At 39.0% G+C, this 19835-nt stretch overlaps 1 protein-coding gene and 1 pseudogene across 8 annotated transcripts in view; one reads left to right on the plus strand and one right to left on the minus strand.

Annotated features, from left to right (window-relative positions):
• The window catches only part of Nek10 (NIMA related kinase 10), a 190356-nt gene that overhangs the window by 71338 nt on the left and 99183 nt on the right, over nt 1-19835 (minus strand). For 7 of the 8 annotated variants that reach the window (XM_076868661.1, XM_076868640.1, XM_076868651.1 and 4 more), the window contains 2 exons: nt 1050-1179; nt 310-380 (listed from right to left, as the gene is read on the minus strand). The exons of the other annotated variant lie outside the window; for it this stretch is intronic. In XM_076868661.1, the coding sequence (XP_076724776.1) occupies nt 310-380; nt 1050-1179 (201 nt within the window). The remainder of the gene's footprint in view (nt 1-309; nt 381-1049; nt 1180-19835) is intronic. 8 annotated transcript variants of the gene reach the window in all.
• LOC143384068 (U6 spliceosomal RNA) lies at nt 6614-6714 on the plus strand (annotated as a pseudogene).

Genomic DNA, 19835 nt, shown 5'->3' on the forward strand with positions numbered 1-19835 from the left:
ACTTTTATGATTCTTGTCATACTTCCAGTTTCATATCCTATTTTCTTCACTTAGTTTCATGTCACATGTGTTTTACAAGTTGATAAGAAGCCTTCCAAATAATCATTCTAGTGTTTGCCTGATATTTTCTACTATGTCCTCTTGGATATTCCAATGGCTTCCAGAAGTTCACTACTACTGGTGATACACAACATCTTTCCAGGTTTGGATTAGGGGGGGACCCTTCCCCTCCACCTAAATAGTGAATGTTTATAGATGTGAGGTACTTCTTGATGGTCCCTATATGTTGGAAGTTGTAAGATTAATTACCTGCTGATGGTATCTGTCACCTTCTCAGAGTAGATGCCTTCTGGCACTGGTTCATATACCGCCTCCACTATCTGCAAAACAAACAGACTGCAGTGGTAGATGTGATGGGGCCGTTGGCATCTCAGAGCAATGATCCTTAGCCACAACATGAAGTGCATGCCCAAAATTTAATCAGAGATAAAAACATCCCAACCAAATAAAAAACTCAACATCAATTAAACAGTTCTAGAACACTGAATTATATTCCCCATGCTGGGCTATAGTTAACCTTATATTCATATTAAAAAGATGCATGGGGTAATACCATATGCTGGGTTGTGGGCAGTCCAAACTGAAGTTAAAAAATAAGAGACCAGGGGCTGGGGCTGTAGCTCAGTGGCAGAGCACTGGCCTAGCACATGTGAGGTACTGGGTTCCATCCTTAGCACCATATAAAAATAAACAAATAAAGGCATGGTGTCCATCTATAACTACAAAAAAAAAATTAAATAATAATAAGAGACCAAAAGTAACTTGACATATTTATATTTTGTAAATTTCTATGATGAATGAATAAATGCAGTTGGATATGGGAATGTGTCATAGCATGTGGCCTATATTTAGAAGAAAGGAGAAGAAATAAGTCAGATCATGCAGTTAATAAAGCAATGTCGCTTTCAATTAACACAAAATTTCTGTTAGGAAGTAAATGAATGGCCTTGTTAGCAACACGAGACCTTTTGTCTTCCAACTTTCCTTACTTTTGTAGCCAAGGAGAGCATGTTGGTGCTGCAGAAGGGAGGACTCAGGGTGGCCATCTGATACAGGATGCAGCCTGCCGCCCAGACGTCAGCCTTCTCCCCATAAGGCTCGCTCTTCAGCACCTCTGGGCTGAAATAAGTGTAGGATGTTAATAGATACCCAGAAGGCACAGAAAGAAGATCCAGTTTCCAAAACTGTTATTGGAGATATCTTTGAAAAGGACTTGCAACTCCGAATCAAAATTTCAAGTAAACATATTAAAAGGTATCTTGGAAACCTCTCAGTCTCAGATGAATCAAGAAGCACAACCAAGCAATTCAGATTAAGCACTAAATATCAATAAACCATAGAAAACATGACCTGGTATGTGTCTGAGGATGTTTATTTCTGGAAAGAACAACCCCTCTGTGGTAGATGAAATTGTCCGCCCTAGTTCTTTCTTGCTGTGGAGAACTTGCTGGGCATAGTTCGTTTACTGACTCCTTCCTTCGGTTTTGACTGTGTTTTCTTGCTTGGGCCAATAAAATGGGGGAAGTGACAGTGTGCCAGATCAGCGTCTCAGCCTTAACAGGTATTGAGTGTTTCCACTTGTCCTGCTAGGAGCTTCTGTCCACTACCAGGAGAAGAAGGTGTCTGTCCCAGGTAGCTGCTACCTTCACAGCATAGCCTATAAACCTGCAGACCCTATGAGGCTAAGAAGAAATGCTTATCATTGGATGTCAGTGAGAATTTGTGGTGATTAATAGTGCAGCATTAGTATTGGGGGGGGGGGGAACTGATATGGCCTCCCCACTCTGCTAATCAACTCTAGGTTATAACAAGAGGGAAGAGCTATTTAAGTATGTTGCTGGAAACAACACGAGCTACCATGCTCACCTCTTCTGAAATTGCCACACAGTTTCAATGAGTTTCCAGTTGAAGCTAATCTGTGATAGTTTATGGGTCTGTCACTTATAATTTAATGTGGAAAGGAATATTGTTTCCTTGAATGTTTCTAATAGAATTTTTTTTTTCATGTTTATAGAATAAAACTCAAGTCAGAACTAAAAGCTTTCAACAAACACGCTCTGCTAGGGTTTTGGTCTTGGATCTTGAATCATCCCCCAAAGGGACATGTGTAGCTTCATTACCAGCCTGTGGTGCTATTGAGAGGTTGTAGAACTTTAGGGAGGCAGAACCTAGTCAGGAAGTTAGGTCACTGGGGACATGCCTGTATGGGGATGTCCCAGCACCTTCCTGTCTCTCTCTGTTTCCCAGATACCATGAGGTGAGCTGCTGCATGCTCCCCTGAAGAGGTGCAGCCTCACCACAGTCCTAAAAGCAATGGGACCAACTGGCCGTGGACTAAAACCTCCAAAATCAAGAGAAAAAATAAACCCTTCCTCTTTTGAAATTGATTATCTCTGGTGTTTTATTGCAATAATGGAAACACATACACAAACTCAAATTAAGTAGTTTGATAATCCAATTCTATAATATACATTTAGGTCAGGGCTCAGCTCTCTAAATTAATGGAGTGGATATTAAGAGTTGGCTTTGACAGTGGGTTAAGGCATAAAGAAGCTTGTAAATCAAGATCAGAATAATCAGGGTAGGTATAAGTCAGAATTGGTTAGAGAGAATAAACAAGGAGAGGGGCACAATGGCACACGCCTATAATCCCAGCAGCTTGGAAGACTGTGGCAGAAGGATTGCAAGTTCAAACCCAGCCTCAGTAACTTAGCAAGACCATAAGCAACTCAGTGGGACCCTGTCTCTAAATTTAAGAAAACATATTTTTAGAAGGGCTAGGGATGTTACTCAGTGGTCAAGCACTACAGGGTTCAATCCCGGTATCAAATTAAATAAATAAATAAATAAATAAATAAATAAATAATAGCAAGGATTTGCCATTCTTGTGAGAAAACAAGACTAATTCCAAATTTAAGATTTACAGTAAGAATTTCAGGGAAATGTGTTACTTCTAGGTCTCTCAGTTAACCATTTTCAAATTTAGCATTTTTTTTTAGTTCAATAATATGGCAATGGGGCAAAATTTTCCAGGATTCTGCTGGATCTAGGAGTCCAGGTATTTCCCATTATCCCTTCATGAGCTACTTATATTTAAAAATGTCTTAAGAAGAAATAACATCCTCATCAGAAAAAATATCTTTCACTCCCTACAGACCAATTTCCCACGTTGTCATCTCTGAGATGAAGCAGATGCTCCACCATGTCCCCCCAATCCCCGTTCCACTTCCTGTTCCTTTTGTGCTCCAGCCAGCATCTCCACTTTTTTAGACAACCACCTTCAATTTTTTTTTTTTTAATCAAAAGACAATTTTTGAATACAGGAGAAAGCACCTGTCAGAATACAGTTTACCTGTTTATATTTTTCTCATCTTTATATTTCCTTCTTTTTCTCACTAGAGACCACAAAATCTTCCCATCTCCCTTTTGCAATGTGGCTTTGTGGTTTCTCCAATTCTTGAATCTGTGCTGGATCATATGACTAACTTTGGCCAATGAGATAATAGCAAAAGTGATGCAAGAAAAGACTTAGAAAGCTCTCTGGGGCTTGTTGTTTCCTGCTCTTGATATCACTTTGATTAGTACCACATGATTAGAAATAGGCACACCTGCTGGATGATCAGCAACACATGACCCAGTTCCTCCATGGGGCCTGCCCTCAGCCAGCTGGCCTCAGGACACAAGTGATAGGCACTGAAAACTAAGGGACCACACAAGTAATCAAGGCCAGTCCCATACAATGATCAATCAGCAACTCCCCTGGAGCCAGCCCAGTTACCAGCATCCAGTACATTGAGGGGGAGAAAAGGGCTATTGCATCAAGACGTGATGTTTTAAGGTAGTTTGTCAAAACAAAGTTAACTTTCATCAGAGTCACCTTTCATCAGATTCTCAAAAGTTGTTGATGTGCCCCTGAAAAAGACTGAGATATCACTTCTCGGGAAGATAATAGAAACGGAAAGTAAGAGATACAGTTGCCAACCATCACACTGCTTCTGGGATAAAACTTTAAAATTCTCTAAGGTCAAAGAGCTTCGTAATTACTTCTAAACGTAATGACACGGTCTAATTTCTACCAGTCATAACAAAAGTTTCTGTGATGATTTAAGTTCCACCCATCTCCAAAACTCATAGGTTGAAACTCCAACCAATTCCTCAAAATGTATCCGTATTTAGAGATAATATCTTTAAAGAAATTATTAAGTTAAAAGGATGTTTTTGGATCAGATTGAATTCAATGTGACTAAAGTACTTTAAAAAAGAGGAAGGACCATAAGGAGTACACAGGCACAGAGAGACAATCTCAGGGAGAGGCAGCAAAAGGAAGCTGTCCGCAGGCCAAGGACACAGGCTTCAGAGGAACCCAGTCCTCCGGACAGCCTGATCTTGAACTTGCAGCCTCCAGATCTGTTTCTCATACCAACAAATTGGTGCTATTTTGTGACAGTAGCCCTAGCGTTCACATGCACACTCTGTGAGAAAATCTACTCATGTGTTTTTCATCTTCAGAAAGAAACTGGCCTTTGGAAATGTAATTAGGTCATATTTGACCAATATTTGCAAACATATCATCTGGTTCGTGCGTGAGAATGATTACTGTTTAGAAAATCGTTGTATAGCAATTCACTGCCATTTGTGATAATTTCCAAGTTCCCCGCTTAAGGCGAACCTAACCATATTTAGGGAAATAAAGAGTTATAACTAGAAGAGTGTTGTTTCTTTCTTTGTTTTTATAGTATTGGGGATTGAACTCAAGGGCGGTCTACCACTGAGCTATAACCCTAGCTGTTTTTTATTTTTTTATTTTGACACAAGGACTTCCTAAGTTGCCCAGGCTGCCCTTGAACTTGAGATCCTCCTGCTTTAGCCTCCCAAGTCTCTGAGATTACAGGCATGCACTGCCACTCCCAGCTAGCAATAGTTTTAAGAGTAAGAAGTTAAATAGTACATACACAAAAATGTACATACTACATACCCACAAGCCATATAGAATTTAAAATAGGATTTTCTTCTAGAGAAAACCAATTTTTTTTGTTTTTGCTTTAAAGTTATCCCTGTGATTAGATCATTTGAAATCTTTTTAGTAATAGAGCATATTTTATGTGATATTTAACAAAAATAGGGGCTCTCTGGAAATGATTAAAGCACTTACAATTAAGTGTATAAAAATTATAGTCATTATATATTATACTCCAATAAAAAAAATTAAGCAAAGTCAAGGATAACAGGAACTGAGTAGAAACCATGTATGGCAAGAAACCATGTATGTCTACCATCAATATTTTAATAAGTAAGTAAACTTAACTCTTAATACACTGCCTGTGAGAGATATCTGGACTCAACTTTACATAAACATTACTTGTGTTTTAAAAAGAGATTCACTATGGTATGCTGATTTTAAGTCCTTTGGGTGTAAACCAAGGAGTGGGATAGCTGCGTCAACAGTGGTTCCACTACAAGTTTTCTGAGGAATCTCCATACTGCTTCACGATAACTAAACTATGGCATCAACCAATATGCCCTTCAACAGATGAAGATGGATAAAGAAAATATCGTACATTAACACAATGGAATATTACTCAGCCTTAACAAAGAATGAAATGATGGCATTTGCAGGTAAATGGATGGAGCTGGAGACTATTATGCTAAGTGAAAGAAGCCAAACCTCAAAAACCAAAGGCCAGATGTTTTCTCTGATAAGCGGATGCTGATCTGTAATGGAGGGTAGGAAAGGAAAGAATGAAGAACTTTGGATTCTGCAGAGTGGAGTGAGGGGAGGGAATGTGGGGGTGGGTGGGATAGTGAAATGAGAAGGACATTACTGCCCTATGTACATGTATGATTACAGGACCAGTGTGACTCTGCACCATGTACAGCCAGAGGAATGAGAAGCTGTGCTCTATTGTGTACAATGTGTCAAAATGCATTCTACTGCCATGGATAAGTAATTAGAACAAATTTAAGAATAAATAAATAGTTATTAATTAATTAATAATTCACAAATTGATAATAAAAACACAGTGGGAGAGCTGGGGCTATAGCTCAGCGGCAGAGCACCTGCCTAGCATGCGTGAGGCAGTGGGTTCGATTCTCAGCACCACATAAAAATAAACAAATAAAATAAAAGCATTGTGTCCATCTACAAGTACAAAAAAAATTTTTTTGAAAGGTGGGAGAAAAACAAGAAAGGAAGGATGCCTAATCTAATTAAAGGGAAAACAATAAACTGTTTTGATTTTAAATTTTCATTAGTTCTCCCTCACGAATACATAAGTAGTTAAGCTGCTAATTGCCAATGATTCTTATTTATTCACTAAATGAGGGTAAATAAGGAAACTATTGAAACGAGGTGTATTTCGAAGCATTCTGAAACATGCACTCTTTGATACTTCTTAAATAATTCATTAATATGACAATTTACACATAACGGAGGCAAAATTTCTTACTTTTAAATGGAACAAAGTACATGAGATGACATATGTTAAAAGGCCTCATGTGTGGAGGAGTATATTCTTCTTTCCCACAGCTGTAATACTGTCGTCTTAGTTAAAACTTTATCCTGCTCGAAACAGTCAACTAAAACTCAATACAGACAAGATTAGCCTGACGCTGCTCAAGGATGACACTGGAATCTGTGATGCATCCCACATTTTTGTAAGCTGTGAGACAAAAGCCAAAGGAAACTCTACTCTAGCAACAAAGTTCTTTCCCCTGGGGGTGAAGGTTAGCAGATCTGATACTGCTCTACATGTGAAATGGAATCGAGCTGTCACCTAAATGATGGCAGAAGCCAAGTTTCTCACTGTTGAGTGGGAGATTACAGGAGGAAGGGTACTTTACCACAGGTCATGATCAGAGTGAATCAGTATGATCCCATGTTTAGCTTCATGTTGATATAGATAGCCAGATACAGAGAAGTGTTTACAGACAAGTTCATACTCTCAGATTAGCACCCAAATGTATCTCCTTGCTCTGCCAGATGGGAAGATGTAGAAACTAAGATACTCCAGTAGCAAAAAAAACACACTGAGCACTAAACCATGGTTTCTAACACCATTCTCTAATATAAAGAATTGGGGCTTCTTGGAGAAATGGCTGATTCTAGGACTCAGTCAGGAAATACATGAGATTATTTTTAAAAAGACAAAAAAAAAAAAAACTCACAAAGATGGAAGTATGTCACATGGATGAAGAGGACAACTTCAAGGGCTCCTAACAGGCGAGGATGGAACAATTTAAGAAACAATACAAAAAAATATCATGCAAATCATGCATTAATCAGGTTGGGCTGCCATAACAAATACCATAGACTAGGTGATTAAAAGACAGACATTTCTTCTTCACACTCCAAAAAGCTGGAGGTCCAACAAATTCAGCTCCCAGTAAGGGCTCTATTCCTGGGTTATACCCAGTTGCCTTCTCATGTGTTCTCAGGTGGTGGAGAGAAAAAAGCAAGCTGCATACCCTCATGACCAATTGCTTTCCAAAGTCCCCACATCCAAACACTATCACATTGGAGGTCAGGACTTCTACACATGAATTTGGGGTGATACAATCTTGTCCATGGCAATAGTATTGGATTATAACTCAAAGGATACAATAAATACGCAGGAGTCCATTCTGGTATAAATAAATGACTATATAAATAAATAAGGGACATGGACAAATATTTTGTGCAGAAGAATTCCAAATAGATATTACATCTTCAAGAAAATGGAGAATAACCTCCCATTTCTTAAGTTTGAACACACAAAGTAATTTTCTTCCAAAGATTAAGTTATGGAAAGGGAGGGAGAACATTGACAAACACTATCTCAAGTCAGGGAATCAAGATTAACATAACGGGTGATCAATCATTTTGGTAATATGTAACTCTGATAAGATATGCTGGGAATAACATTTTGCATCTATAACTTTCCTCCAAAAAACACATTTTTCTGGCATGCCAATGAGAAAAATATGAGACAGACCCCAATTAAGAGAAATTCTCTTCAATACCTAACCAATGGTCCTCAAAGCTTTCAAAGACAATTAATAACTAAGATAATTAATAACAAAAACATTAATAACAAGACAATAACAAATCACTAATAACAGACAACTTGAAAAATGGTCACAACCAATAAGAGCTCAAGGAGAGATGGCTTCTAAATGTAATGTGGTACCCTTGATGAGCTCCTGGAACTCATGGATGTTTGGGGCAAAGTATATACTACAGTTAATAAAAGTATATCAATTCTGGTCCATTAATTAAGGCAAATGTACCAAACATACTACTGCAAAATGCTGATAAGAGGGGAAATTGTGTGAAGTATACAGAACACTCTGTACTAGCTTTACAATAATTCTGTAAATCTGAAACTGTGATAAGCTTAAATGCTTATTGTTAATTCTTCATTTAATGGATTTTTTAAAATGCTTCTTCTTCTATACTGAACTCTCAGAAATGGTTCCTATCTCTCTTTTTCCTCCCCCTGCAAATAACGCAGCCAGCACCTTCTCTGTGCCAGGTGCTGTGACGGGTGCAGAAATGCAGCCTTTGTACAGCTTATGTCTAAATCAGCAAGAGATGACAACTAACACACACACAAACACACAACATACACACACATTCACACCTACGTGCACACACACACATACATGCAGACATATTTATAGGGTTCCGGAAGAGAGCACATGGGAGGCAGCACAGTGGGGAGGCAGCCATTGGAGCAGGGAAGTCTTCCCTGGGAAAGTGACATTTGAAGCTGAGGTAAGAAAGAAGCACAGCCACTGGCCAGGAAGACTGTTCTCCAGGCAAGGATGCAACATGGGCAAGCAGGTAGCTGGAGATGCTCTTCGTGGAGATGGGAACTAAAGATGAGGGAGGAATCAATGAAGGAGTCGGAGAGTCTGCCTTTCCACGGGGTGATTTTGAGGTTTCTCTATGTGGAGACATTGAGACAGTGACTGAGCTCTAGATCTAGAGCTCATAAGAGGAGATCTGGGCTCAACATGAAACAGCTGGGAGTCCTCCGCAGAAAGAGGCACTTGCAGTCCCGAGGGTCACTGAGATGGACTGGAGAGAAGGCACAGAAAGCAACAAGCAGGGAGCACGGGACTGATCCTGGAGGACTTCCAATATTTTGGGAGTTGGATGGAGGAGAGAGGGATAGAGCCTAGAAAAGGAAGTGGGAGGAAGACTATCATAAGAGGGAGAAGGGAGTCCTTCAAAGAAGACACCATAATGGGCAGCAGCTTCCGGGAAGCCAAATGCCCTTAGGATTTACAAAAAGGAGTTCACTGCTGGTCTTAGTAAGAGCATTTCCAATGTAATGATGGGTTATGGGAGTTGAGGAGGCTCTAACTCTCTCCCCCATCCATCTACCCAGTCTTTTATGTTTTAGGAAACGGTTTACTACAAAGAAATTCCCTTCCCAAAATGGCTTAGGTAAGACACACATGTGTATTTTGTTAACCTGTGATAAAGCCAAAGACCTTCCAAATTCCTATCCTTTGCCTCATAAAGGATAGCTAAACCGTTTTGTCTTCTGCTGTAGTTTGGCTCTTAAATGTTCCCAAAGGCTAGGCTCCCAGCTTGATGCTATTGGGAGGTGGTGCAAATTTTAAGAGGTGGGGCCTAGTGGGAGATTTTAGGTCATTGGGGGAATGTCCTTAAAGAGGATTGTGGGACTGAGGTCTCTTCCCTTTTCTTTCTTTTTTTGTATCCCAGCCACGAGGTGAGCAGCTTTGCTCCCCCACTCTTCCACCAGCATGTGGTAAGTTCGAAACAATGAGGTGAACTGATTGATTCTGGATTGAAATCTTTGATTGAAAGTCAAGATAAACCTTTCCTCTTTATGAGTTGATGATCTCAGGTCTTTATTTCAGTAACAGAAAACTGACTAACAAACTCCCCACCTCCAGAAGTTACAGCAGAATGCTTGTTAACCAAACTTTAGTTCAATTTCTCTCCTTCCCCCCCAAGTTCCTAAACTTTGGCCCATCTTCAGTCTAACTATCACATAACCCATTTTAGCCTCCACTGAGAACAGGGTGGCCTCACAATATAACATACTCAGTCTACTATCAGATAAGAGCCACCACTGCCTTCTCTCTATTGCAACAGTCCTCCTCCATTTCTTCTAATAATCCTTTCAGATAAAGTCTCCCCTTACCTAAATCTGGACTTGGTCTTTGACAGTTTAGAAACTCATTTGAGAACATGGCTATGAAAAAGGGCAGAGAAAGAGAAGTAGCTGAAAGAAGGAAAAGGGGGACTTGAGTTGGCTTTCAAGACAGTGATTCTATAAGATGTCTGAATGCCCAAGAAAAGAAGCCCACACAGGAGGAAGTTGGAGATGTGGAAGAAAGAGGAAAAACATTACTCCTCCTTGCTTTGGGGGAAGGTAGGACCAGGAGGCATACAGAACCCCAGCTTGAGAGGAGGCATACAGAACCCCAGCATCTTGGTTCAGAGCCAGGAGGGAGAGTTAGGTATCAGAGAAGAGAAAAGTAGGAGATCGCTGACCTCTAAGCGAATTCTAGGGTGTACAGTGTCAGGTGAAGAAGAAGGAATGGGTGGTCACGTGTACCCAGTGAAGAGAGACCCAGGACAGTGTCAGAGCTGGCAATATCCCCATGCTTTCTGAAAGCAGTGGCCCATCTGGACCACAGTCTCTTGTGCTCCGGGCTACCTTCTCCACAGACCCCAAAGTGACCTTCACAAAATGCAGAGCTGGTCAGCTTCCCTCATTGTCCTTCATATACAACTCCTGTGAGTTTTGCCAATTAAAATGATAATGAATGACAAAGAAGGACTTGGGACCTGTCCCTGCATTCTCTTGTAAGTACCATCTTTCCTTCCTTTCCAAGCAGTCTCTGCAATGGGCAATCGCTATTACCCCTCTTCACTTCCTCACCTACCACCCATCCTTCAACTCTGCACAGTCCAGCTCCTGTTCCAGCTTTGGCATTGAAACAACTCCTCTGCAGCACACCAACAGATGACAAATCGCCATGCTCATTGCAAGTGACTTCCCTGCAGTTTCTGATAACATCGACTGAGATGGTGTCCCAGTCCAGTCAGGCTACATAATGGAATACCATAGACTGCAGGGCGAATAAACAAAAGAAGGTCTAGAGACTGAGAAATCCCCTATCAGGCCACAAACAGACTCAGTGTCATAGACTGCTATCATGTCCATGTTCATGGTCATCTGTCAATCATGTAACCCTCACATGGCAGGCTGGGTGAGGGAGCTTTCATAAGGGCAACAATCTCATTCACGTGGGGTGGGGCCTAGAGGGCCTAATCCCTTCTCAAGCCATATTTCTTAATTACGACTACAGTGGGGGTTAGGATTCCAACTTATGAATTTGGGGAGAAAACACACATCCAGTCTGTAGCAACCTTCTGGAAACACTGCTATTTTTTAATTCATTCAATGAACATTACTAAGCACTTCCAAAGTACCACCACTCTTTTACCTGCTGGGAATACACCAAAGGAGAAACCTGCCTTCAACAGTTGACCTTCTAATGAGAGATGAGGGTCAGAGAAGATACAAAACACAACATAATAAAACACTGAAAAGTAAACCACATAGCATTCTAATAAGTGATCAATGCTATAGCAAAGTAAATCTGGATCAAAGAAAAAAGAGTGGGCAGTGGACATGCCCGGAGAGGCACCATGTAAGATGAGAACGCTGGTCCCTTCCCCCCTCTCAGATCCCACAGAAGGATGCCTCAGTGGCTTCTTTCCCTCATCCACACGTGAAATGGTGCTTTTCTTTCTTCTCACTTTTCCCTCTAGCTTTGGAGAGTCTCATTCACACCCGTGGTTTCCATTAAAATCACGTGCTGATAATTCTCAGACCACCTCCATTCCTCATGCCCCTCAGGCACACACAGGGAAGCCTCAGACTCTGTGCAATGTGTCACAAGTCACTGATTCTTAGTTGGGGTGAGAGCTTGGTCTCAGTGAAGGATTTGGCTCTGATATAAATTGGCTGCAGAGAACCACCTCTTCCATACCAACAACATTCTTGGTTTCCTGAATTTCAGGGACTGTTTCTGAGGTGCACAATGTGGGTAGGGGCATCTCTACAGGGCACAGGCTGAGCTGCTGCTCCAGAGAGATAATCAGCTCCCAGGAGGTGCCTTCATGAATCCTGGTGGACCTGTAGCTGTCTTTCCCCGACATTACCTCCGAGGCAAACATTTCCACTTGTTTTCCTAACCTCTATCTCAGCTGCCACTTGCACTTCAAATGGGTCACTCCAAGCAATGCTTTGACTTTTAAATATGTGTGGGCCACAAGGGAGCTTTTTCCTAATCTGAAGAACTCAGGGCTGTCACCCCTGCATCCCATTGAACCCTTCTAATGCCAAGACTCAATGTTTCCACATTAACTGCTGCTTCAGATCCTGTTCTTAATTCCTGGTGTATCCGTCCGTCAGCACTACCAGTGACTCACCTTACACAAAACCTTCCAAATGCCATTCTTTCCACAAAAGATAAAATTATGATATTTGACAGACAGGAGTTCATAAGACCTGGCCTATACTCTGAAAGAAATACCAGAGCAGAGGCAGATTTATTATTTGAAAGGTATGTGAAATTGAAGAAGAAATTAAAACTTTGAAAGAAACAGGAAAACTATCATTTAAAAGTATCTGATTGACAATATAATGATGTAGCATCTCGAAAGTGGTGTTTGGAGACATCATAAAAGAAAGTGTTCCCTTAACAAGTGGTGGAAATGCTAATAAAAGAATCTTGAGGAGTTTGGGACATGGTGAGGGCTAAATGTTTGGAGACAGGTGTCTTTATTGAAGTGATTTACCCAATAATATTTGCTTCTCTAGGAAAAAGATAGAAAAGGGATTTGTGCATCCCACTTGGAATGTATTAATTCTGAATCTATTAAAAAGTACATTTAGCTCTCAGGTATCATCTTTCACATTTTCATCTCCCTAAACTGCCCTTTAAAAAAGAGAGAGGGAACAAAAAGAGAGAGAACTGACTTATCATTGCTAACTGAAAAGGAAATAAAAAACATAAATTTTAAAGAAACATGGACCATCTTTCTGAGAACACATTGCCTATTTGGGTAATCAAAAAAGTAAGATGCCATCTGAATTCATGAGGATAAAAAATTTGCCCTGGGTGACCTAATTTTATATATATATATATATATATATATATATATATATATATATGTATATGTATATATATGTATATATATGTCAATAACTGCTATTTATTTAGACTGAAAAGCAAATTATGCAGAAGTCAGGATGATTCAATGCAGAACATTTAGCAATACAGGGAAAGTGCACGTGCATGTGTGTGTGTGTAAATGTGTGCATTTCTGTGGTTGTTTATGTTTGCTAGAGGCAGATAAAATGTTGCTGAGAAAGGACTCAAGAAACAATCACAATGGAGGGATAAGAGTCGATAATCAATGAGGATGAGGGAAGTTGGGAGAACCCAGAGGGAATCAGAGTCTCAGTCATTTTCTATTAAGAGTATGAAACACGGTACTCAGTTTCATGAGATAGCGGAACTTAGCAAAAAGGACTCTGGGTAAAATCATGAATGGAGAGATATCCACCTATGTCTTAATGCTTTTCTGTGAGGTCTCATTTATTATAAGTATCTAAAGGAGGTGAAGTATGCTCTGGTCCCCCTGGAGCCATAGAAGTTAAAGGGTATTCTGACCAGCCTCAAGTGTCCTCCACTATGGAGGCATGAAGAAATGGAGCTGGGAAAGAGATGGGAAGGTTGGGCAATAGCCAATGCAGTGGCAAAGAAATGAGAAGAGAAAATCCATGGGACTTCCAAACAGGTTGGATGTTGGGAGGAAGCAAGGGGAGGGAAGAGGCACTCCTCCTCCAGGTTCCCCAGGATCGGGTTTGGGTGGCTCGTGGGGTAGCAGTGCCAGGAGCAGATGTGGAGGAAGAAACTAGATGGATTTGGAGTATATTAGTTCATGTCTGCAAAACCGACAGTTAGGGATACCCAGCAAGTAACACTAATCTGGATGTCAGCAGTCTCTTAAGATCCTCACCCTCTGAATGTCCCTGTCCTGAGCCAGGCATCAGAGGAGTGTGCTCAGCTCACAAATGCCTGCTGCCACCAAGCAGATAGTGAGGACTTGACAGCTAAACAGCTCCAAGACTGAACACAACCTTCTCAAAGAATGAAAGGAAAATCAGATGACATGTTCAGGAGCTATGGAATAGCATGCTCAGCCACTGAAAGAAATTGGCACCACTTCGACAAAGATTTTGGAACCTTCCTGCTCCTAGGCTACATCTGGGGTTGGCAGCTTTACCCAGTAAAAATAGAGGGCACCCAGTTAAACTTGAATTACTAAAAAAAACACAATACTTGAGATATATTTATATGAGAAATGGTATTGGGGATATAAACTAAAAAAAAATCTGTATTACTTATCTGAAATTCAAATTGCTTTGGGCATTTTATTTTCTCTGGCCATCCCAGTTATAATATTATTTTTGTACTCTCCTTTTTTGGGGGCCAAAACCATCCTTATTTAGGAGAAGCACAAAAGGACTATTTAAACCTTAAATATGGTTTTCTGCAAGTTGGAAAAATAATGAAGCAAAGAATTTATATGGAGCATTTGGTACATTTCTCTGAAGCATTACACATCTTTCATGTAACATGATGTACACTAATATCAGTGAAATCAACTATTTAATGAACTCTAGGTAGGGCAAAGGGAAAAAGGAGAGGGAGGGAAAGGGAGGAGGTAGGTTAAATGGTGGAAAGCAATGGTCATCATTACCCTAAGCACGTGTAAGAAGACATGAAGGATGTGACTCTACTATGTGTACAATCAGAGATATGAAAAATTGTGTTCTATATGTGTAATATGAATTATAATGCATTATGTTGTCATATATAACAAATAAAAATTTTAAAAAATAAATATAAGCAGTGTCTTAAAATAGAAAATATACTTGAATATTTAGTGTTTAATAAATGTTAAATCTAGGCCCAGTTTTTACAAATGCTTTTACAAAAGTTTCTGTAAACATTTAAGCTAAATATTAAACAAACTGGAGTGTAAGTCATCAGAATAGCCTCCTTAGTCACACAGGTAAAGGTGACCATTACTAGTTTCCAGATGCCAAACTCTCCCACCTGCACCACTTACTTCCAGTAGTCAGGATTTAGGGAGATGCATGATTCAGACACATAAGTAACATTTAACAAACCCGAGGGGCTAGGCACTCTACTTGGAAGACTTATCAACTGGCACTTTCTATGAATGAGTGGTAGATGACTGTCCCAACTAAAACTGACCTGTTGTTTCATAGATTATGCAATGCTTCTTTTAAGCTAGAGAAGCTCTTTCATGTAACATCTATGAAACTGATGATATTGAAAAGCAGATTCACCAGGATGGGTGATTATCAGTGTGACTCTGGACCTGCTTGTAATTGGTTTACTGCTTTCACTAAAAAACTGAAGATTCAAACTAGACTCATTTTTCACCTCCCCACTAGGATCAGTGGAAACTGTCCATATGACACAATTGATTTCAAATGGTTTTATGTGACACTGCAATTAATTTAGAATTTGTTCATGAGATGTTTGTGCAAGTGCCATGAAAAATATTAGTGCTGTACAAAAGCAAAGTAGCATTGTTGTTGTTATGATTATTTATTGAGAGAGATCTGCCACATTTCATGGGGACTTTAGTAATGAAGAGGCTAGAAAAAAATAGCTGGGTAAATGTGGTAGTGAAGATGGAATTCGTATTACTGAATTCTGAAAAGGGCTGTGTGGACAACAAAATGTTTAACCTTTGGTCTATTCAAGTCAAAGTCAGATGGATTGAGGACTTTTACTATCACAGGTTAAAAAGTTGGAACTGGGGGAAGGCTGTCCTTTCTTACAAGGCCAGTTTGGGAAAAGTATGTCTGATCTCAAAACACCAGTGGTATCCTTCTCTTACCAGGTCCTTCCCGGTCTTTGCCTTTACTTCATGGTAATACCTACCTGGTACACTCATCCCCAAGCAATACCAACTTTGGACACCTAGATCAAGATCTGCCTGTTGGTTAAAACCTTCTATTACTATGTAAATTCATAGAGATCTTCTGATAACAAATTCTAAAAGCATCCATGGCTTGTATTGCTCCACAGACAGTCAGACGTTCATTTATTTGACAAACAAACATGTATTGAGCTGTACTGAGCAACTAAGATGTGCCAGGCATGACAGTAGGGGCTGGTGATAAAACACACACACAAAAAAACACCTGGTCTCATGGAGTTCATGTTCTCATAAAGAAATAAATTAATATACAAGTAAATAAAATAGACTACTTTTTTATACAAGTAAATAAATTAATATACAAGCAAATAAATATTCAAGTAAATAAAATAGACTACTTTTTGAAAATAAAGCTTATCTCATGAATTGACATTAAACTGTTCTGTGACCTCTGTAGGCTCTCTGGCCTTGAAAATAGTGCTAGGGGTGAATAGTAATTTCCTCATGGCTATAAGAAAGAGAGCTGCTTTGTAATATCTATTCCTATTCCAAAATGCTGTGTCCATTAATTCAGGTTTAAAACCACCTTAATGACAGTTTTGTACCCAGTTTTAAGATAAAGATTAAATCTGCTCTCAATGTGACTTAAGCATTGAAGAGGGAGCCTACCTTATTTTCAAAGTTGAATTTTATCCTAATCAAAACCAAATTTGTAAAAAAAAAAAAATTTTTTGGTGATGTATTAGTTAAAATAATGCATTTTTATTCCAGAAGATAGTTAACACTCATCTCATAGTCACTTTTAAGAATGTCTTATGTCGATGTCTTATGCTGAATCACCACTATATTAGCTCATTAAATGCTGGAAGAATAGATCTCAAATCTCCAATCTTCTGTGGCTGAGGAAAAGAAATGCATTCCTCTTTCATCACTGAAGAAGTTCCATCACTCTGAATATATAAAAACAAATCTTGAGCTGTACCCTGTGGCAGCCTTCTCATGGCTGATTTCATTCTGTCTCCCTATTTCCCATTAGCAAAACCATTTGCTCAGCCAACACAAGGAAACACACAGATGAGGTATGATTTAAGAAGTATGGAGGTGTTTTCGTCAACCAAAGCATCTTCCTCGAGGCCATAGTCTGAGTTGTCAGAGTTAATGATCTATTTTTTTATGACGTATACTGCAGCTATTTCTTGAAAGTTGATAAGGAGAATATGGGGAAGAAGGATTAAAATCTGGAAATCTACGGCCAGCATACATAAGTTTGATAAGGGCTGTTGATTGGTGATAAGCTCACCAGCAATAGCCTGATATAATGTTGAGCTCGGGGCCACGCGTATGACATCTTTATATTAATTTCCCTAATATTAGACTATATGTGGATGGGGGGCAATAAACAAGAAAGAGCTTTCAGAGAGCAAGGGAAGAGGAGTTTTGAGTCACATTTTATTAAACAGCTCCTTGCTGTCTATAACTGATGTGGCAAGAAGCTGCTTCTCTTGGTCCTCCGATTTGCTGACACTCCAATTTGCCATAATTGGATATTATTTCTACTAGCCTGATTAAAAATTAAAGTCCAAAAAGTAAGCAACTGTCTAACACGACTCCAAGGTTTCTAGGTAAAGGTTAAAGAATCAGAATTCACTTTTATTACCTTTTTACCAATACTGAATGCTAATTCCCTAAAGCAAGGAATTGAGTAGTCTTCTGTAACTCCCCTTTACTTATTCAGGTCACTGAAATGCAAGGCAGGCAGGTTTTACTTTCTTTAAGAGCATCATCCTTGAAAACTTCCATATTCACAGTTTCTTATACCACCAAAATTATTTTTAACCTGTGAACATTCACAAAAATAATCCCTTTTCTCTTTCAGCAAGATAATTACAAATTTTCAAAATAGGAGGAAATAAAGTATTTTATTCAGTTCCAAATAACTGTGTTTCATTTAGAAATAAGAAATTAACTGCTATCTGGGTAGTCCATGGGATGTCAATTCCATGCAAAGAGAACAAATCAATTTAGCAACGACCCTGGTGTAGCTGAACGAATAACACCTGGGCACCGAAGAGCTGTGGCACACTAGAGACCGTCTCCGTGCTTTGGTTTCCCTTCATAAACAATAGAACAACCACCTGTCAGTGTGTTACAAGAACTGTTTAGTGCAACACTTTCAAAAATATAAAGCATAGAATACTTTTATATTTCTTCAAATAATTTTCATTCCTCCTCTTTCGTTAGATGTTTAAAATGAGACAGAGAGTAAAAGAAAAAAATTTTAAAAGCAAAATAATGATTGTACTTGTTTTGTTGACCACATCTGGAGATGGTCACCTTAATTAAGTTCAACCCTAAAACTCTTGGGGCTGGGGGTTACAGCTCAGCGGTAGAGTGCTTGCCTCGCACATGTGAGGCACTAGGTTTGATCCTCAGCACCACATAAAAATAAATAAAATAAATAAAGTAAAGATATTGTGTCCATCTTTAAAAAAATCTTTTAAAAAGTGTGTATATATATATATACACACATACATATATATGTTTAAATTCATATATACGTACATACATGCATGTGTATATATTTTTAAAATTTCCCCTACTTTCTCAAATTATGAGAAGTATGAATGAGCAAGCTTTGTGAAGGGAGTCACTGTATGAGAAAGAAAAGAGATTGAAAGATAAGAGCCCCTGCTCAAGAGGAAAGTCCTTCGTTTTCAATAAAAAAGACAATTCCAGACAGGATCATTACAAATTCAACACAAGAACAAAAAATAAAAATGACTAAGGAGAGCAATGAAAATGAAAATTGACCATACTAATAAAAAATAAAGAGCATTTGGGACAAGAAACAAAGTATTCAACACAATAACATCCACTTGTATCCAGTGATATGAACAATTAAAAATAAAGATTTATAATCCTTAACAAATTTATTTTAAACTACATAAAAATAAAGGAAGCAGAAACTATTACAAATACTAAGACCACTAAATTTTTTAAATACACAATAGCAGTGGGAGATTTTTATTCATAGATTTATCATTGACATAAATGAAGATATGAAAGATCTGAATAATTTGCCAATAAATATAGATGGATAAGCATATATTGAGCACTATGCTCTAAAAACAAAACATATTCTCTTCAAGCAATTTATAAATTTTACTCCATATCAGGCATGGAAGACTATTAGTTTTGTCACCTGCCGAGAAAGCAACCGTACTGGCATGTTTACTTTTGACATTATTTCTAGGGTTGCCTCTTCAGATACTATTTCTAGGTTTGGCCATGTCTTTAGTCAGTGGAAATGAACACACATGACACTAACATATAAGCTTGGTAAGTACCTGTATATGTAGGCTATATTTTTGGAACTGTAACTCTTGGGACAGACACTCTCTTGGAACCCAGCCACCATATTGCGAAGCCCAGTCTAACCATGGAAGAGAAGACAGGAAAGTAAACCAAAGGTCCAGTCAATAGCTCCCATGAACTCCCAGTCAATATGCAGTACCAATCATCCTCTTGGAGGGGATTCTTCCCATCCCATTTGAGTTGCCCCAGTTGATTATGCATCCAACAAAGACAAGCTGTCCTCACCAAGTCTGTCCAAATTGCAAAACTTGAGCAAACGTCTGATTACTGTTTTATCAATCTGAAAACGTGGAAATAAACTGCTATGCAATGATTATCTGAATTATTAAAATACAAAGAATTTCTCAATTTATTTTGAAAAACTGGAATTACATGAAATACA

This window comes from Callospermophilus lateralis, chromosome 1 (genome assembly GCF_048772815.1).
Source record: "Callospermophilus lateralis isolate mCalLat2 chromosome 1, mCalLat2.hap1, whole genome shotgun sequence".
NCBI lineage: Eukaryota > Metazoa > Chordata > Mammalia > Rodentia > Sciuridae > Callospermophilus > Callospermophilus lateralis.